At 42.5% G+C, this 21,452-nt stretch overlaps 2 protein-coding genes across 3 annotated transcripts; both read right to left on the reverse strand.

Annotated features, from left to right (window-relative positions):
* Positions 1–837: 837 nt before the first annotated feature.
* LOC125553629 (F-box protein At4g22280-like) lies at positions 838–3,698 on the reverse strand. Of its 2 annotated transcripts, XM_048717389.2 has the most exons (4): positions 2,382–3,695; positions 1,986–2,147; positions 1,733–1,886; positions 838–1,100 (listed from the first exon to the last, which is right to left on the reverse strand). In XM_048717389.2, the coding sequence occupies exons 1-4, from the start codon at positions 3,693–3,695 to the stop codon at positions 1,093–1,095; spliced, it is 1,638 nt and encodes a 545-aa protein (XP_048573346.2). In that variant the 3' UTR covers positions 838–1,092. The 2 variants fall into 2 exon arrangements, with proteins under 2 accessions (XP_048573346.2, XP_087374001.1); XM_087517875.1 differs by lacking the exon at positions 838–1,100 and having other exon boundaries at positions 1,118–1,886; positions 2,382–3,698.
* A 3,261-nt stretch (positions 3,699–6,959) lies between these two features.
* LOC125550880 (transcription termination factor MTERF8, chloroplastic-like) lies at positions 6,960–8,481 on the reverse strand. Its single transcript, XM_048713991.2, has one exon. It carries the CDS (start codon positions 8,375–8,377, stop codon positions 7,217–7,219), a length of 1,161 nt encoding a protein of 386 aa, XP_048569948.1. The 5' UTR covers positions 8,378–8,481; the 3' UTR covers positions 6,960–7,216.
* Between the last annotated feature and the right edge of the window lie 12,971 nt (positions 8,482–21,452).

The raw sequence follows: 21,452 nt of genomic DNA on the forward strand, positions 1-21,452 counted from the left end.
AATCTGAAGAGTTTCACTAGTGGAACAAAATAGTGCCGTATGAACAATAAATACACTAACAAATATTACCTCCGTCACAAATTAGTCGTCTTACATATATATATATAGATACCTAACAATAGTTCGGGAATAAAGATGGCAATTTTATCCATGGACATGGATATCCATGGATATCCGACCCGAATGGATAGGGTTTGGATATGCTTTTGTGTCCATGGGCGGTGCCCAAACCCGACCCGATTGTTTGTGGATAGGGCATAGATATAATCTTGTACCCATGGATATACCCAAAACCGACCCGATAGTATGACTTAATGGGGGGAAATATGCTATCCCTGCCCCACGGTCATATGTCCCACAACAATTTTACAATTTTTTTTATCTAAAACATGCATAAGAAATTACACAATCCTCATCGTAACTTTTTTTAGTTGACATTCAATCCCCTCCGTAACATACTCCAACACCCCTCTCCTTATTTTTACCTCCTTAAATGACTCGTCATTCTCATCTGTTAGAAAAATACTAAATGATCTTAGGTTGTTAGTGGATGTTAATTTACCATAAGTGAAGCCTAGCCTGCCATGAGGTGAAGAATGGAAGAGTTTATGTTAATATTGTGTTATGTCTTATTTATATGTCTCGAGAGGATCCAATGGATATCCAATGGGTATGGATATCCATCAGATTTGGACATGGATACAATTTTTCACCCATGGATTTTTTCATGAGCGGGCAAAGACTGTCTTCATGGATATGGATATGGATTTGATATTGTCCTACCCGATCCAAACCCGACCCATTGCCATCCTTATTCGGGAAGGAGCGAGTATGAGATATGGCGCAAGGTTCCGACACATTAATACAACAACAGAAGTCAAAATACATCTTCAGCGAGATAAATCAGTCAAGGGAGGGCGATTAAAAAAATAGTACATGTCACTACTTTTTCTAAGCTGCTTCACCGAGTCGAACCAACATGAATGTCCAACAAAAGATCGCATCCTCGTCACTGCTGCAAACTGCATTCGTTCCTTAATACAGTAATTAAGATGAAATAGGCCATATGTCTTCAGCCAAGGTCTTCTCTCCCTAGAAACCTGTACATGTATGGAAGGATGAGAAGCTTGCGGGGGTGTCACTTGGGAAACAAGGAATTTCAGCTCCTTGACAAGGAATCAATGGGCCACAAGATTCAGTCCATAATTTTTCATATTTTCACATGTCAAACTGCAGAATAATCTAATTACTCAAAAGTTTGCACGTTTCAACATCTGGTTAGAGTTGAGATCTTGATTTAACTGTTAGGATTAGCTTTCTAGCAATGGCATCCAGTGGTTTAATAACAAATACTCATGTCAAGATTTTCAGACAATCTGTCTAATTATGAAGAATCAGATGGCCCTAGCAAATAATTATAGACCATAATGTTGACATTGTAAGCCAATAAGTAAACAAACTGAATTGCAACTGGAATAGGAGCCACAAAATGTCAGAACTGTTCAACAAAATCAACATGCCGTGCTACCATTTGTGCAGTGCATTTCAATCTAAACACCATTGTAGTTAACACTTCCAAACAGCACATTGAGTTATTTTCCACCCACCAAATGCAGAGCAGGCTTCTCATTACTGGTATAACATTCACTCTTTCTACTAAACTAGGAACTTCAAAATGAAGGCAAACTGCAGAAATGTAGAAAGCGTGGGGTGCTGTTGATAGTTAGCTTACATATGTTAAGTGTACCAAGGAACTTCAAAATTTTGAGAACCTCCGCATCAACCGAGTTACATTTGACTTCGACTGCCTTAAGATGTTTTGATATTGCAGCTGAGGTCTCCACTGCATTGTAACCTCCTTTTATTTCCACTTTATGATTAGGTCCCTGCAGGCAAAAAAGATTGAATCAAAACCGATCAGATAATAGATAGTGTAGCTTTACAGTGCAAGTTAAAGAATTCCCATTTTGACAAAGTATATATACCTTGGAAAAGAACTGAAGAGTGAGAATCTCCAGAAATGGTGAGTGTTCAAGAATAAAAGCTAGTGCGCGGAAGTCGTCAGGCACGCACCAGTATTCATTGAGTAACAAGGTCTTTAACTTACTAAATGTAGGGCACCATATCAAATCCCTTCTGAAAATAAACTGCAGAAATTGCAAACCAGAGAGAACAAATTAATCGTCACTGCGAACATGATGATTGTTTTTTTTATCTCAAGATTACATGATGATTGTTTTGAGCGTGGGGAATAATGTAAAAGCTCTACTAGCTGGTTGCATTGTTTATGACTTTCTAAGAAGCATCATTTAGATGGTCATAGATATTGCAACAGATATATAATAGGACCGCAAATGTAAATGGGGTTAAAACATACATACCGTGTCATGTTCATCTATCAATGTCAAATTCTCAGCCTCTGATAAACCTTTGAGAAGCACCGAGTCATGAGAGTTAACAGCCTGTAGATCGTAACAACCTTGACAGTCCTCGTTGTGGCAATCCCAAGAGTCGGAATAAAAACACCTGTCCACAGATTCTTTGATAAATCTGACGAATGCAGCCTTCAACGACGGCATGCTGTCAAGCACAGGAGTCCTGTCCCAGTTGTCCTCGAGTCGTAGAGAAACGAGACTTGGAGCGTAAATACGAGTACGGGCATGCTGATTGAAACTGCTATCAGCAATGGCCAGGCGTTTTAGAGACTTTGAAGAGATCCTCCTGACATGGACGAAACAGCCATTGATGATTACTAGATCTTCCAGCACCGGACAGCCGGCAAAATCGAGGAAGCTGTCGTTTAACCCTGTGTCAATGAGCTCTAGCCTCGTCAGATGCTGAGAGGCAAGAGGCAGGTTGTCTACGTAAAAGTAAACACCATAGCCGTCCCGAGAGATATCGAGCCGGAGCAGCCGAACTTGGCAGAGCATAATGTGCCGGATCCAGAGGCTCACACGGGGCACGTCGTCGTCGGAGACCACGGCGAACCTGAGCTCGCACGTGTCGATCGGCGCTCGACAGCGAAGGAGCAGAAGGTGGTTCACAAACTCGCGGAGCTCCTGGACGGGCGTCACCTCCGACTCATGGACACCGGTGATGCGCAGGCTTGTGGCGGATTTCCAGAGGCCGCGCCAGCGCCGGGCGAGCACGCAGGTCCGCACGGCCTGCTGCGCCGGGAGGAAGGAGAGCACGTGCTGCAGGAGATCGTCCGGTAGGGCGCCGATGATGCCCTCGCCGCGGGCCAGAGCGGCCCTCTTGTTGCCTTCTTGCGGCCGAGGCATTCCGTCGAACAGGTGGCAGGCGCCGAAGCTGCGGCACAACCGTACAGCTGTGCAAGACACGATCACGGAATGCCGGCGTGGTGGCAAAGAGGGGAGACAGATGCAGGAAGCGCCGGGGTCGCCGCCGCACCTCGCCGCCGGCAGCTTTCCCGCCTGAGCCGAGGGTGGAAGAGAAGAATGGCAACTGATACGAGCGACCGACGCGATGCTCAACGTACAGAGGCCGACCAACGACGCGAAGGTCGCTACTGATACGAGCAACCGAGCGCCATGGAGACCATCCGGGTTGAGGAGTTGGAGAAATGCGTTTGCGACATGGAAGATTCGCAGGACCTTCGAGGGAGAAGCTAGCTTGGTTTGCTTGCGGGGTCCCGGCCTCACGGGATTAAAAGGAGGCGAGTGTAAAATACGCATTTTACCTATCACTGAAAATTTAAATCCAACAATCGCTATACATATACACTAGGAAAAAGGATCACATTTTGCTGCACCACCGAGATACGCTATCACTCTCAATTTTGTGAAATCATGAATATTTTTTTAAACTTGTGAACATATCATAGATTTTGTCTTTAAAGTTATTAGCATTTGCTTCTGATTAATTTGAGTAAAATGTTTTTTTGTTTTCTATCGGAAGAGTACGTGACTGAAACAAAAAAATGCTACTACCTCCGTCACATAATATAAAAACGTTTTTGACACTAGTGTGTGTCAAAAACGTTCTTATATTATGGGATAGAGGAAGTATAACCCAAGGACACAATTCTTGGTATCGAGCATCTCAAGATAGTTGAAATCAAATGCTGCAAAGAAGACGGGATAATTCACCAAATTGTAAAGATTCTTAGTACCTATGGAGTACCCACGGATCACATTAGCATTGAACAGAATGTTTACAGTTATGACCTTGGGCGTAAGTAACTATTGACATATTTCACTAGTACAGTGTTTCTGTAATCTGCATATGTACCTTTAGATTACCTGTGGGGGGAAGACACTCTTATATTTATTTACAGAGGGAGTATTTGATTAATTTTGACAATGAAAATGTTAAAAATTGCATTTTTAAATTTTTTGAAAAAGTAGTCATTCGATCATTTGGTGAAGCTAGAATTGATTTTTTTTCCTATTGGACTGTTACATAACATCCACATAACATATTGGAGTGAATATCTAAAGCTAAACATGAGCGACATTTGGGCTTAATGCACCATTGGTGCTATACTTATCATGAATACTCAACCTTTATGACCTCATCTCTTGGGCAGCAACAACTAGAGCTGCAAAAGGTGCTTGTTGGTCTTAGTAGTTAGTAGCATGTCTAAGTTGTTGTGAGAAATAATGTTTGATTAGCAAAACTAGCAATCAGTTATGCACTAAATGCTTGGACCTATTATATCCTCACAATGGAACAGTTTTTTTGGCTTGGAGGTGCCCTGAGTACAAGGGCAGTGGTCAGCCAATAGCGCATTCGTTTAGCATTCACATAGCTAGCTCAATGTTTATGTGGGCCCAATCATCCAACTGAATTTTGTATATGATATTGTGTGCATTTCAGCTCCCCTCTTCTATGTGATTGCATCTCCCCATTTCTTCGTGTAGCCTTGTATCATTTCTTTAGAAGGTGTCACATGTGCTTATCACTTGCATCTTTTATTATTTATACAGGTTTCAGTTTCTAGCAAAAGTTCGGCTAGTCTATTATTTCCTGGTTGCTTACTCGCAGGCGATGTCGATGAATGTGGTACCATGTGGTTGCTGGATTTTGTTTACTAGGATCGAATCGTGCGCGTCCCTCTGTCCCATTCTGATGAACCCAGTGCACAATTGCTTATGTGACTTGCGTTCAGTTGGCATACGCTTATTTCCTGTACTCAGTATCCGAGCTACACTGATTTCTCTGTTGGACTTGTGAGTTTTGTTTAGATAGGTTCATGGATCTAGTACTCAAAACTTGTGTCGTATTGTACTCTCTGGCAAGTAAACTTTGGTGATGCTTATCCACGCCTTGCGGACAATGTATTTGCCTTGCACAGTGGGCTATGCTGATTGGATGCGAACAGATCGTTTTTGCTTGGTTGCCTTAAGCATGCCTCCCTCGAAAAAACCTTAGCAATTTCAACGTGGCATGATGATTTCAAAGTGTATAAGTTGGCTGCCAGCAGTTCCTTCTGAATTTAGGCTAGCGATTTAGGTTGTTTCACTTTTGACCTACCATCATACCAAGTACGGCGATTTAGGTGTACTCAATTATGTGCACACAAAAAATAAATGGTGAAGATTTAATGATAGAATTTGCAAAGTTTTTTCGTTCAGGTTTCCTGAGGAAAATTTAATGTAGCTAAGAGATAAAAAAATGAGTAAATAAATGGTGAAACCATTTGATTACTTCAACGGGGGCAAGTGTGGTCAAAAACAATAGAATTTGAACATGTTTTTTTTCCGCAAAGTTATCCATGTCATTCGCATGCCCTGTTTGATTGGTTTTTTTTTGAGCATCAGTACAGACACAAGCGCTCATACACACGCGCATACACTCATCCCTATGAACGCACACACACACACCCTACCCCTATGAGCACCTTCGAGAGACTGAGCCGGCATATCATCTTGAGATTTACGAAGTCACCGTAGGCGCCTCGTCGTCGATGGGAACGTCTCCTCCCACTGAAAGCGTATCGCCGGACATCCTGAAATAAATCCAGGAATAATGCGAGCACCAGGATTTGAACCCTGATGGATTGGGGATACCACTGTCCACCTAACCAACTCAACCACAGATTGATTCCGGGTGATTTGTACCTATGGGTTTACGTTGGTACAAAATAAACGAAATACTGCGCTGATGACTGAAGTTGCTAGACTTAACAGGTATGCTCCATTTTACATGAAAAAATGTACTCTTTTTTTTTGAAACGGAAGCAAAGATTGCCTCGTCTATTAATTAAGTAAAATAGAATTGCCCAGTTTATTACGGAAAACCGGAATAACAAGGACCAAACCCACTCCCAAACACTGACACACACAGGGCAAAGCCCAACCTCATCGACAACATGTCGACCTGCAGCTAGACAAACGCAGCTCCGACTCTGATGAAGAACTCGGAAGAACAAAACCAGGCGAAAGCTGGCGCCACGGAAGATCGCCGAACGGGCCACTTGCAGCCAGTCATCGTATGCCACAGGGCCCCACCACCGTAGCTTCGACTCCACAGCAACAAACAAACCGAGGCAATACCGCGAACACGCCGGAGAAGAGCCGACTACCGCAACCATTGCCATGTCGCCGACATCGCTCCCACCATCATCGTTGCCATAGAAGCCTGGCGACCATGTCCCAGGTCATTGTCAACATGAACATCGGCACATATGAGATCCAAACCTTTGAAAATTCTATCACTACATCAATCTTTTAACAAGCATAGTTTTTGCATTGCTGTTTAACGATTAACTATACACAAAAGATTAACATGAGGTTTTGATGCAAAGTTCCATTTCTCAGGTGAATTTGTCCATTTCATCAAAATGAAAATTTAGTACTCCCTCCGTTCCATTTGAACTACAATAACAAACGTGCATATTTAGCAAAAAATGATTTGACTGCAACAAAAATGTGAACTTAATTACCCCTATAAGCAAACACAAAAGTCAGCTGAAACCTGAAAGCTGCAACAGAATGTAAGGCACAAGGGAGCGAATATGTAGCTGTGAAAACATCACTTTCTGAATTACAGGAAGCTACGATACATTAGTTGTAGGGCAGCAAAACTGAGACAATGAAGTTGCTTCACAGAAATTCACAACTGAAACATGGATAGCATCACGAGCAATCAGATTGCCATAGTTCTGCGGCTAAAATCATGATTTCTACAATCATGCTTCGAACAGGGCACAATGTTCCATGCTAGCTATGAGCCTAAGATATATGATGAACCTTCAATGTCTGCTTTCAAAGCTGGACATCAGAAGCATTTCCCCAGCCCGAGCTGCTGCATAAGCATCTGCAAGCCCAGGAACAGTGTCCTGATGACTGTCCATGTATGTCGCAATGAAATTATCCTCACCATAGCCAACTAATCGCCGGAAGCCGACACTTTTCTTCATCAGTCCCTTAGCCTGCAGGATCTTTGCGACATAATACCGGGGTTTCATCCGCTTCTCCAGGCTGTAGGTAAACAGCATGGGCCTCTCAACAATGTACTCTGGATCCAATCCAACCTCATTGACCATGAACTCTATCTTGAGACGGAGTTTCTCCTCGGATATTCCTAGAATGTGTGGCTTGTTGCGAACCGCAACACGCACCTTGTCCATGGAGCAACCAAGAGTGCTCCTCAAGAACTCCATCCTTGCGGCGACCTTGTCTTCCGTGATAGAACATGCGACACCCACCGCGTACTTGAATATGTACGAGGAGCGGGGCACGCCAAGCTTCTCGGCGCGCAGCACAAACGCCTTCACCCGCTCTGGGTTGAACACCAGCAGCCTAGAGCAGGGCGTCGACAGCTTGACAATATCACAAACACTTAGCCCGCACTGCTCCAGCAGCGCTATGTTGGGCTTGGCGACCTTCTCCAGATCGGTGGTCAGGATGGACCTGTTCCTCTTCATGGTCTGGAGGAGCTTGCCGAAGGAGCCAAAGAAGGGGATCCAGAACTCGAGCTTGGGAGTGATGTCGCATGACCGGAGGGCCGTGGCGCCCACCAGGAGGAAGCTGGCGATCTCGGGCGCCGAGAGGCCGAGGCGGTCGCGGAGGGCAGAGAGGCGGGGGGCGACGTTGTCCACCCTGGAGCGGAGGAGCAGCGGGTCGGCTGCGACGACGGCGGCGATGTCGGGGCGGGAGAGGCCAACGCCGGAGAGGAGGGCGAGCACGGCGTCTGGGTTGGAGGCGGACTTGAGGTGGCAGAGCTTCTTGGACGCCTTGAGCGCCTGGGCTCGGGTGAGACCGCAGGTGACGATGAGGTACTCCTCCGTTGAGAATGGGGTGGTGGAGGCGGAGAGAGCGAGGCGGCGGTGGAGAGAGTAGGAGAGCGTGGCCGTGGTAGGGTGGGGGCCGGCGCAGGGCAGCAGGAGAGGGTGCATCTGGAGCTGGAGCATGGCGGCGGCGGCGGCCGGCAAGTCGCCGTTGGTTGGCTGGCGGACTGAAATGGTTTTGCTAGGTATCAAGACAAAGATAGAGCTTTCAATCGGATTGACCAAATGCAACCAAAATTCACAAGTCCGAATAATGTTAACCAGAACAAGCACGCACTATTCCCGTAGAAGAATACAAGGAAAATAATTACTCCCTCTGTCCCAAAAAACATGTCGCAGCGGTATTTTTTTGAAAAAGTCCTTCAAGTTTATCTGACCGAACCCACGGTCCAATCGTCTCCTCCGCCAGCTCGCTCAGTTCCACTAGCTCCCCCGCAACGCCGGCGACCTCGCGTAGCTCAAGCACACCGCGCCGCCGCGCAGCTCCACCGCAACCCCGCGCGGATCCACCTCTACCCCGTGTAGCTCCACCGCTCCCCCGCACAGCTCCCCCGCTCCCCTTACCCACATCCCTAAATTTCCAAGCTTTCTCCCATCCCCTTCCGGAAAATCGGCGCTTGCTGCCCGTCGATTCTCCACTACCACCACCAATCCCGGCCACCATGGAGGAAAAGGTCACTGGCGCCGGCAAGATAGGGGAGAGCAGGAGGAGAAAAAGGGACCAGACGAGTGGCAGCGGGTGGTGGCGATGCACGGCACGGTCACTGGAGAGGCGTCTGCGGCGGAGCTCGTCGGCGTCGCGTATGCCAGCGCGTCGAAGCCGACCAACGCGTCCGCCGCCTCGTCTACTGGAGCGAGCGGCCACAACTACAAGGGCGCCTTCGCGTCCACCGTGCTGGCCTGCCTGGCTGGCGGCAACAGCTGGCACCAGGACGACTACGGTGGTGAAATTGAGGAATTACAGGAGGTCAGCCGTCCACATCCCTCCTCTGTTGGTGAAGCATCATGGAGTAATCCTGTTAATTTATCTGCTGCTGTTTGTGGTCCAGCTCCTGTTAATTTTACTTCAGAAAGAATTCCAATCCATCTGCTGCTATTTGTTGTGTGTACATACTGTTAATTGATATCTAAATTGTGGAGCTGTAAGGAATATCATGGACTAATCCTGTTAATTGATCATGTGTGATTGTCTCCGTGAGTAGTCCTGTTAATTGTCCCTGTGTACTGTCTAATTATTCATGCAACATCATGGATTTTTATGACCTGAACTTATCATGTTGAATAAAATTAATGGAGAAGGGATTCATTCTTCTTCAGACCTTGTTTGTTTCTTTCTGCTTGAATGCATGGTGTACAGTACAAGTTCATGAACAAGGGACCTTTTTTTTGCAATTGCAAACTCTGAATGCTCAAGTCTGGAAGTGTTTACAAATTCAAAGAGTTCACATGACTACTGGTCAAATAATTCATTGTAAATCTAATCTAGAACTAGTAGAGCTCTTGGTGATATACAAATTCAGTGTAAATAGAAATCTGCGACATGACTACTGATCATGTATGCAAGATGTTGCTACTGGATGAGCACAATAATTACTCAGTAGATTTTGATTAAAAGTTTGACACCTGATCATGTATGCAAGATGTTTCTACTGGATGCATGGATGCATGACTGGGACATGACTACTCGGTAGATTATGTACTCCAAGTAGACAAGATCATCTAAGTTAGACCAAATTGTGAGATTCAAATAAATTAAAATTAATCCAAAGGCCTTGACTAAATTATTCAGATTAATTTAAACAATTCAAATAAATCTAAATAAATCCAAATAATTCCAAATAAATTTAAAAATCAAATAAATATATTCTTTGGATTGATGATCAAAGTTCAAAGAATTAGCCTGAATGCACATTGATGATCCCAGAGAATGAGCCGTTCAAATCAGCTAGGCTTTGAACTTTGATGATTTTTTTAGTTCAAAGCACTTTGAGTACTCCACAAATTTCAGTAAACTTTCCTACACTGGACACTGTAAACTTTCAGTACACAAAATTCAGTTATCTTTTCAATAGGAAAATTTATGTAACAAATCTCAGAAGCTTGCATTTTCCTACTCTTGTTGGCAATAGTCATTATCAGTTTACTGTCCATTTTAGCCTAGCCTTCAATTATCTTTTCACCCATTTTTTTGTCCATTCAGTTATATTTTCAATAGGAAAATCTCTGTAACAAATTACAGTTTACTGTCATTATCAGTTTACTGGCCATTTTTGTTTTGATTTCAAAAAGTTGCCCATGTCACATTTTTGTCCATTGGCTATCATATTGTAGTAGTGAAAATGGGTGCAGTTCCCTGCCTCAAGTGGAGCATCGACATAACTTGACAGTATATGGGTGTTTCCTAATTTTAATCTTGTTTTCTAGTTCTAATTTCAAATACAGATCAGACTGTATTGTGCATATCTACATCTTGGAAAACATGTTCTAATTTAGTTTCTGAAATTTACAGTATTGGTCATCCTAACTGAAACATGTTATGATGTTCAGTTTGCTCATGTTTTAAAACGTCATAAAATCGTTGTACCTGAAGAGCAGAGGCGCCGGGCAAGTTTGATCTTTGATCTGATGTAAAAAAAGTTTGATCTTTGATCTTGCTACAGATACTGCTGATATCGATCATTTGCTGCTACAGAAGATACTGCTCCTACAGATACTACTGCTACAGATGATAGTCCTCTCTGTTGATCAATTGATCTGCGGCTGATACTCTGCTTAGCTGATCTCTTGATCTGCAGGTGAGAAGTAGAGGATCTACTGCTGGGCGAGCAGTGAGGTGCTGGGCGTGGAGGAGGAGAAGCGCGTGGGCTTGGAGGAGGAGCGGTGCCTAGTCGTGGAGAGGAGGTGCTGGGCATGGAGGAGTAGAACAGGCGACCGGAGCTTAGGCGTGGGCGGGGGAAAGTCTAGGGACCGTCGATTTGGTGGGCGTCGGCGGGGATGGGCGGCGGAAATTACCGGTGACCATCGCTCAGGTGGGCAGCAGGGGAGCTCCGGCGACAGCTCGAGCAAGGGAGCAGTAGCCCGAGTCTGGCGGAACAGGATAAGCAGGAGGATGAGCTTGAGGTCCAGACGCGCTCAGGAGCTTGAGGAGGACGAGATCCACCGGATCTTGGTGGCGCAGGTCCTGCACGGCAGCGGCGGAGGGGATCGCGGCGGGAGTGGATTACGGCAGCTTAGGTCCTGGGCGGCGGTGGCGCAGGTACTGGGCGGCGGAGGAGCAGGTACCGGGCGGCGGAGGAGCTGGCCCCGGGCGGCGCAGGCGACGAATCGGCCGACGACGGCCTTGGCCCGATGCACGGGAGCTAGATCGGGCGGAGGAAGACAGAAGGACTTGTTTGTAAAAGATTCGAAGATACAAGGGGTTTTTGTGCAAATTTTACATTACACTATGCTTGCGACATGTTTTTCGGGACGGAGGGAGTACATTTTAGGGATACACTAACTTGTCCCTTGGGTTCAATTTAGTCAACACATGACCTTTTTCCAAAATCCTAACCCTAGTGTCCAGAATGGAAGCTCGACAAGAACTGGCTAAACATTGTACGTCATCTTTTTTTCTCCAATACGTACAAGCATGTGTATCATATACTTCCTCCCGTCCTTTATACTCCATGTACTCCGTATTAGATTTGGATCAAGTCAAACTTTGCAAAGTTTGACGAAATATATATTAAAAATATCAACATCTCCCATATCGAATATATATTCCATGAAACTACATTTCGTAATGAATTTAACAATATTGATTTGGCACTGTAAATATTGATACTTTTTTTCTATAAGTTTCGTCAAAGTAGAGATGTTTTGACTTTAGACAAAACTTATATGCTGACTAAAAAAGATCAGACGGAATATTAAAGATAGGCAGTGCGCCATTTAAAATCCATTCTCCCAATAAACTAGAGAAAAAACAGAGGATTAAACAAGCATGTAAGATGTACTTCAGAAGTGAACAGCATAATAACGTCCAAAAGCTCACTATGATAAAAACACACATATGTAGAATATGCTGCCATTTAATTTTAATAAGAAAAAAGGGTATGTCTTGATAGGGAGACTGGTGATTCAAAAGTGAGTATTGGTAAATATCTTGTAGTAAGTAAATTATAGTACAAGAAAGGTAGCAGACAACAATGAGGAACAAGAGTAAGCAAGCAAAAGTGCAAGCAAAAGTGCAAACTATGTAGACATGGCCGAGACTCATCTCCGGTCAATAACCAATAACGGAACCTGGATGCTCATATTGGTTCCTACATATTCTATGAAGATCTTTGTTGGTCAAACCGCATAACAACATACGTTGTTCCCTTTGTCATCGGTATGTTACTTGCCCGAGATTCGATCATCGTAATCATCATACCTAGTTCAATCTCGTCACTGGCAAGTCTCTTTACTCGTTCCGTAATGCATCATCCGATAACTAACTCATTAGTCACATTGCTTGCAAGGCTCATAGTGATGTGCATTACCGAGAGGACCCAGAGATACCTCTCCGGCAATTGGAGTGACAAATCCTAATCTCGATCTATGCCAACTCAACAAACACCATCACAGACACCTGTAGAGCATCTTTAAAATGACCCAGTTACGTGTGACGTTTGATAGCACACTAAGTGTTCCTCCGGTATTCGGGAGTTGCATAATCTCATAGTCATAGGAACGTGTATAAGTTATGGAGAAAGCAATAGCAATAAACTAAATGATCATAGTGCTAAGCTAACGAATGGGTCTAGTCCATCACATCATTCTCTAATGATGTGATCCCATTCATCAAATGACAACACATGTCTATGGCTAGGAAACTTAACCATCTTTGATTAACAAGCTAGTCTAGTAGAGGCATACTAGGGACACTCTGTTTGTCTATGTATTTAGACATGTACTAAGTTTCCGGTTAATAAAATTCTAGCATGAATAATACACATTTATCATGATATAAGGAAATATAAATAACAACTTTATTATCGCCTCTAGGGCATATTTCCTTTAGTCTCCCACTTGCACTAGAGTCAATAATCTAGATTACACAGTAATGATTCTAACACCCATGGAGTCTAGGTGCTGATCATGATTTGCTCATGAGAGAGGCTTAGTCAACGGGTCTGCAACATTCAGATTCGTATGTATCTTGCAAATCTCTGTCTCCTTCCTTGACTTGATCGCGAATGGAATTGAAGCGTCTCTTGATGTGCTTGGTTCTCTTATGAAATCTGGATTCCTTTGCCAAGGCAATTGCACCAGTATTGTCACAAAAGATTTTCATTGGACCCGATGCACTAGGTATTACACCTAGATCAGATATGAACTCCTTCATCCAGACTCCTTCATTGCTACTTCCGAAGAAGCTATGTATTCCGCTTCACATGTAGATCCCGCCACGACGCTCTGCTTAGAACTGCACCAACTGACAGCTCCACCATTTAATAAAAATATGTATCCGGTTTGTGACTTAGAGCCATCCGGATCAGTGTCAAAGCTCACATTGACGTAACTGTTTACGACGAGCTCTTTGTCACCTCCATAAACGAGAAATATATCCTTAGTCCTTTTCAGGTATTTCAAAATGTTCTTGACCGCTGTCCAGTGATCCACTGATACGTCTCTAATGTATCTATAATTTTTTATTGTTCGATGCTATTATATTATCTGTTTTGGATGTTTAATGGGCTTTAATATGCTCTTTTATATTATTTTTGGGACTAACCTATTAACCGAAGGCCCAGTGCCCGTTTCTATTTTTTTTGCCTATTTTAGAGTTTCGTAGAAAATGAATACCAAACGGAATCCAAACGGAATGAAACCTTCATGATGATCTTTCTTGGACCGAAAGAAAACCAGGAGACTTGGAGTTGAAGTCTGGAACTCCACAAGGCGACCACGAGGCAGGAGGGCGTGCCCAGGGGGTAGGCCCGCCCCCCCCCCACCCTCATGGTCCCCACGTAGCTCCACCGACGTACTTCTTTCGCCTATATATACTCTTATACCCTAGATCGATCGCAGAGAGCCACAAAACCACTTTTCCACCGCTGCAACCTTCTGTACCCGTGAGATCCCATCTTGGGGCCTTTTCTGGCGATCTACCGGAGGGGGAATCGATCACGGAGGGCTTCTACATCAACACCATAGCCTCTCCGATGAAGCGTGAGTAGTTTACCACAGACCTTCAGTTCCATAGTTATTAGCTAGATGGCTTCTTCTCTCTCTTTGATTCTCAATACAAAGTTCTCCTCGATGTTCTTGGAGATCTATTCGATGTAATACTCTTTTGCGATGTGTTTGCCGAGATCCGATGAATTGTGGGTTTATGAACAAGATTATCTATGAATATTATTTGGTTCTTCTCTGAATTCTTATATGCATGATTTGATATCTTTGCAAGTCTCTTTGAATTATAGGTTTAGTTTGGCCTACTAGATTGATCTTTCTTGCAATGGGAGAAGTGCTTAGCTTTGGGTTCAATCTTGCGGTGTCCTTTCCCAGTGATAGTAGGGGCAACAAGGCACATATTGTATTGTTGCCATCGAGGATAAAAATATGGGGTTTATATCATATTGTTTGAGTTTATACCTCTACATCATGTCATCTTGCTTAAAGCGTTACTCTGTTCTTATGAACTTAATACCCTAGATGCATGCTGGATAGCGGTCGATGTGTGGAGTAATAGTAGTAGATGCAGAACTGTTTCGATCTACTTGACACAGACGTGATGCCTATATTCATGATCATTGCCTTAGATATCTTCATAACTATGCACTTTTCTATCAATTGCTCGGCAGTAATTTGTTCACCCACCGTAATACATGCTATCTTGAGAGAAGCCACTAGTGAAACCTATGGCCCCCGTGTCTCTTTCTTATTATATTGCATCTCTTTTATTTACATAGCATCTCGTTTTACTATTTTGCAATCTTTACTTTTCAATCTATATAACAAAAATATCAAAAATATTTATTTTACTATCTCTATCAGATCTCACTTTTGCAAGTGTCCGTGAAGGGATTGACAACCCCTTTATCGCGTTGGTTGCGAGGTTCTTGACTGTTTGTGCAGGTACTAGGTGACTTGTGCGTTGTCTCCTACTGGATTGATACCTTGGTTCTTAAAAACTGAGGGAAATACTTACACTACTTTGCTGCATCACCCTTTCCTCTTCAAGGGAAAACCAACACATGCTCAAGAGGTAGCAAGAAGGATTTCTGGCGCCGTTGCCGGGGAGATCTATGCCAAGTAAAGACATACCAAGTACCCATCATAAACTCTTCTCCCTCGCATTACATTATTTGCTATTTGCCTCTCGTTTTCCTCTCCCCCACTTCACAATTCGTGTTTTCCTTCGCCCTTCTTCCGTTTGATCTTTTGTTTGCTTGTGTTACCATGTGCCTCCTTATTGCTTGCATCTTCGCTTGCTAAAAGTTTATGGATCCGCATCCACTTGCTAATATTTTTAAGAGATCCAATTATGATGAACCAATTTCTAGTGATTTGAGTGCACTAGATTATCTTTATGAGGTTTTGCTTAAAATTCGTGAATCTAAAAATTGTGATGAAGTGCTGAAAGAAGAAAATTATGAAGAGATTCACGATAGTTCCTTGAATGAAAAGCATGATTGCAATGATGTTATTATAAATTCTATTAATGTCAATTGTGTTAATGAGATGCAAAACCCTAAGCTTGGGGATGCTAATTTTGCTATGTCTACTACTTGTTGCAATGATCATGATTGGGGTGACTCTTCTTATGATCTTGAAAATTTATTGAAGCCCCATGATGAATCTGAGATTGATAATAGTGTTTGCAATAATATTGAAAGTGGGTTTGGAAGAGTGTCAGTTTTAGATCCAACATATTGGGAGAATGTTCAATCTTATGAGATTTTTGATAAAAGTGGGTTTGGAGAGGTCATGACTTTAGTTAATATTAATCCCACTATTTTGGAAGAATGTCAACTTCGCATACATGTGGATTGTGTTGAGAATATGTTATGTGATAGCTATATTGTTGAAATTGATTATGATCCTACATGTAATTATTATAGAGAGGGAAATATAGAAAGTTTCATGTTGCTAAATTACCTCTCGTTATGTTGAGATTGCTATTGTTTCTTTCCTCTTCCTTGCATATGCTAGTTTTTGCTTGGTGTTTGCCTACAAGATGCCTATGCATAGGAAGTATGTTAGACTTAGATGTGTTTTCACATGCTATATGATGCTCTCTTTGTGTTTCAATTGCTATGTTTCATGTGAGCATCATTAAAATTATCAATGCCTAGCTAAGGGCGTTAAACAATAGCACTTGTTGGGAGGCAACCCAATTTTATTTTTGTTCTTTACGTTTTGTTCCTGTTTAGTAATAAATAATTCATCTAGCTTCTGTTATGATTGTGTTTTTTATGTTTCAGTTAGTGTTTGTGCCAAGTAAAGCCTTTAGGATCTTCTTGGGTGATTGTTGTTTGATCTTGATGGTAAAAACAGAAAGTATGCGCTCACGAAAATAATTTTCATTTTTTACCAGAGAGCGATAAAATACCAATTCCAACTGCAGTAGATAAATATACTTTTTATCCTGGTCGTCCTAATATTTCAGAATTTTTGGAGTTACATAAGTATTCGAAATCTCCAGATTGCTACAGACTGTTCTGTTTTTGACAGATTCTGTTTTTCGTGTGTTGTTTGCTTATTTTGATGCATCTATGGCTAGTATCGGGGGGGGGGGGGTATGAACCACAGAGAAGTTGGAATACAGTAGGTTTAGCACCAATATAAATAAAGAATGAGTTCATTACAGTACCTTAAAGTGGTAGTTTATTTTCTTATACTAACGGAGCTCATGAGATTTTCTGTTGAGTTTTGTGTTGTGAAGTTTTCAAGTTTTTGGGTAAAGATTTGATAGATTTTGGAATAAGGAGTGGCAAGAGCCTAAGCTTGGGGATGACCAAAACACCCCAAGGTAAAATTCAAGGACAACCAGAAGCCTAATCTTGGGGATGCCCCGGAAGGCATCCCCTCTTTCGTCTTCGTCTATTGGTAACTTTACTTGAGGCTATATTTTTATTCACCACATGATATGTGTTTTGCTTGGAGCATCTTGTATGATACGAGTCTTTGCTTTTTAGTTTACCACAATCATCCTTGCTGTACACACCTTTTTGGAGAGACACGCATGAATTAGAATTTATTAGAATACTCTATGTGCTTCACTTATATCTTTTGAGCTAGATAATTTTGCTCTAGTGCTTCAGCTATATCTTTTTAGAGCATGGTGGTGGTTTTATTTTATAGAAATTATTGATCTCTCATGCTTCACTTATATTATTTTGAGAGTCTTTTAGAACAGCATGGTAATTTTCTTTGGCTATAAAACTAGTCATAATATGATGGGCATCCAAGATGGGTATAATAAACACTTTCATATAAAGTGCGTTGAATACTATGAGAAGTTTGATGCTTGATGATTGTTTTGCGACATGAGGATGGTGATATTAGAGTCATGCTAGTCGAGAAGTTGTGAAATTGAGAAATACATGTGTAGAGGTTTGCAAGTCTCGTAGCATGCATGTATGGTAACTGTTGTGTAACAAATTTGAAGCATGAGGTGTTTCTTTGATTGTCTTCCTTATGAGTGGCGGCTGGGGATGAGCGATGGTCTTTTCCTACCAATCTATCCCCCTAGGAGCATGCGCGTAGTGCTTGGTTTTGATGACTTGTAGACTTTTGCAATGAGTATGTGAGTTCTTTATGACTAATGTTGAGTCCATGGATTATACGCACTCTCACCCTTCCACCATTGCTAGCCTCTCTAGTACCGCGCAACTTTCGTCGGTACCATAAATCCACCATTTACCTTACTCAAAACAACCACCATAACTATCTATTATGGCATTTCCATAGCCATCCCGAGATATATTGCCATGCAACTTTCCACCGTTTCGTTTATTATGACACGCTTCATCATTGACATATAGCCTTGCATGATCATGTAGTTGACATAGTATTTGTGGCAAAGCCACCATTCATAATTTTTTCATAAATGTCACTCTTGATACATTGCACATCCCGGTACACCGCCGGAGGCATTCATATAGAGTCATATTTTGTTCTAAGTATCGAGTTGTAATTCTTGAGTTGTAAGTAATAAAAGTGTGATGATCTTCATTATTAGAGCATTGTCCCACGTGAGGAAAAAAATAGAAAGGCCAAAAAAATAGAAGGCCCCACAAAAAGAGAAGGGAGAAAAAGAGAGAAGGGACAATGCTACTATCCTTTTTCCACACTTGTGCTTCAAAGTAGCACCATGATCTTCATGATAGAGAGTCTCTTATTTTGTCACTTTCATATACTAGTGGGAATTTTCATTATAGAACTTGGCTTGTATATTCCAACAATGGGGTTCCTCAAAATGCCCTAGGTATTCGTGAGCAAGCAAGTTGGATGCACACCCACTTAGTTTCTTTTGTTGAGCTTTCATACATTTATAGCTCTAGTGCATCCGTTGCATGGCAATCCCTACTCACTCACATTGATATCTATTGATGGACATCTCCATAGCCCATTAATACGCCTAGTTGATGTGAGACTATCTTCCTCCTTTTTGTCTTCTCCACAACCACCATTCTATTCCACCTATAGTGCTATGCCCATGGCTCACGCTCATGTATTGCGTGAAAGTTGAAAAAGTTTGAGAATACCAAAGTATGAAACAATTTCTTGTCTTGTCATCGGGGTTGTGCATGATTTGAGTACTTTGTGTGATGAAGATGGAGCATAGCCAAACTATATGATTTTGTAGGGATGAACTTTCTTTGGCCATGTTATTTTGAGAAGACATGATTACTTTGTTAGTATGCTTGAAGTATTATTATTTTTATGTCAATATTAAACTTTTGTCTTGAATCTTTCGGATATGAACATTCATGCCACAATAAAGAAAATTACATTGATAACTATGTTAGGTAGCATTCCACATCAAAAATTATGTTTTTATCATTTACCTACTTGAGGACGAGCAAGAATTAAGCTTGGGGATGGTTGATACGTCTCCAACGTATCTATAATTTTTTATTGTTCCATGCTATTATACTATCTGTTTTGGATGTTTAATGGGCTTTAATATGCTCTTTTATATTATTTTTGGGACTAACCTATTAACCGAGGGCCCAATGCCAGTTTCTGTTTTTTTGCGTATTTTAGAGTTTCGCAGAAAAGGAATACCAAATGTAATCCAAACGGAATGAAACCTTCGCGATGATCTTTCTTGAACCGAAAGCAAACCAGAAGACTTGGACTTGAAGTCTGGAACTCCGTGAGGTGGCTACGAGGCAGGAGGGCGCGCCCAGGGGAAGGTGCCCCCCACCCTCGTGGGCCCCACGTAGCTCCACCGACGTACTTCTTTCGCCTATATATACTCTTATACCCTAGATCGATCGCAGAGAGCCACAAAACCACTTTTCCACCGATGTAACCTTCTGTACCCGTGAGATCCCATCTTGGGGCCTTTTTTGGCGATCTACCGGAGGGGGAATCGATCACAGAGGGCTTCTAGATCAACACCATAGCCTCTCCAATGAAGCGTGATTAGTTTACCATAGACCTTCGGGTCCATAGTTATTAGCTAGATGGCTTCTTCTCTCTCTTTGATTCTCACTACAAAGTTCTCCTCGATGTTCTTGGAGATCTATTCAATGTAATACTGTTTTGCCGTGAGTTTGCCGAGATCCGATGAATGTGGGTTTATGAACAAAATTATCTATGAATATTATTTGGTTCTTCTCTGAATTCTTATATGCATGATTTGATATCTTTGCAAGTCTCTTCGAATTATCGGTTTAGTTTGGCCAACTAGATTGATCTTTCTTGCAATGGGAGAAGTGCTTAGATTTGGGTTCAATCTTGCGGTGTCCTTTCCCAGTGACAGTAGGGGCAGCAAGGCACTGATGACCCACAAGTATAGGGGATCTATCATAGTCCTTTCGATAAGTAAGAGTGTCGAACCCAAATAGGAGCAGAAGGAAATGATAAGCGGTTTTCAGCAAGGTATTCTCTGCAAGTACTGAAATAAGTGGTAACAGATAGTTTTGTGATAAGATAATTTGTAACGAGAAACAAGTAACAAAAGTAAATAAAGTGCAACAAGGTGGCCCAATCCTTTTTGTAGCAAAGGACAAGCCTGGACAAACTCTTATATAAGGAAAAGCGCTCCCGAGGACACATGGGAATATCGTCAAGCTAGTTTTCATCACGTTCATATGATTTGCGTTCGGTACTTTGATAATTTGATATGTGGGTGGACCGGTGCTTGGGTGTTGTTCTTACTTGAATAAGCATCCCACTTATGATTAACCTCTATTGCAAGCATCCGCAACTACAACAAAAGTATTAAGGTAAACCTAACCATAGCATGAAACATATGGATCCAAATCAGCCCCTTACGAAGCAACGCATAAACTAGGGTTTAACCTTCTGTCACTCTAGCAACCCATCATCTACTTATTACTTCCCAATGCCTTCCTCTAGGCCCAAATAATGGTGAAGTGTTATGTAGTCGACGTTCACATAACACCACTAGAGGCTAGACAACATACATCTCATCAAAATATCGAACGAATACCAAATTCACATGACTACTAATAGCAAGACTTCTCCCTTGTCCTCAGGAACAAACGTAACTACTCACAAAGCATATTCATGTTCATAATCAGAGGGGTAATAATATGCATAAAGGATCTTAACATATGATCTTCCACCAAATAAACCAACTAGCATCAACTACAAGGAGTAATCAACACTATTAGCAACCTACTAGCACCAATCCCGGACTTGGAGACAAGAATTGGATACAAGAGATGAACTTGGGTTTTAAGATGAGATGGTGCTGGTGAAGATGTTGATGGAGATTGTCCTCTCCCGATGAGAGGAGCGTTGGTGATGACGATTGTGATGATTTCCCCCTCCGGGAAGGAAGTGTCCCCGACAGAACAGCTCTGTCGGAGCCCTAGATTGGTTCCGCCAAGGTTCCGCCTCATGGCGGCGGAGTTTCGTCCCGAAAGGTTGCTTCTAGTTTTTTCTCATCGAAAGACTTCATATAGCAGAAGATGGTCATCGGAGAGCCACCAGGGGGCCCACGAGGTAGGGGGCACGCCCTAGG

Source organism: Triticum urartu, chromosome 4A (genome assembly GCF_056163025.1).
Source record: "Triticum urartu cultivar PI428250 chromosome 4A, HENAU_Tu73, whole genome shotgun sequence".
In the NCBI taxonomy this organism is placed as follows: domain Eukaryota; kingdom Viridiplantae; phylum Streptophyta; class Magnoliopsida; order Poales; family Poaceae; genus Triticum; species Triticum urartu.

Bases quoted from the DNA above. Each gene is read 5' to 3' on its own strand.
- LOC125553629 (XM_087517875.1), bottom strand. From the start codon at position 3,695: ATGCGTATTTTACACTCGCCTCCTTTTAATCCCGTGAGGCCGGGACCC. The intron at 2,148-2,381 runs GTATGTATGTTT...CAATTTCTGCAG, and splicing joins TGATAGATGAACATGACACG to TTTATTTTCAGAAGGGATTT. The intron at 1,887-1,985 runs GTATATATACTT...TTTTGCCTGCAG, and splicing joins CTCTTCAGTTCTTTTCCAAG to GGACCTAATCATAAAGTGGA.
- LOC125550880 (XM_048713991.2), bottom strand. From the start codon at position 8,377: ATGCTCCAGCTCCAGATGCACCCTCTCCTGCTGCCCTGCGCCGGCCCC.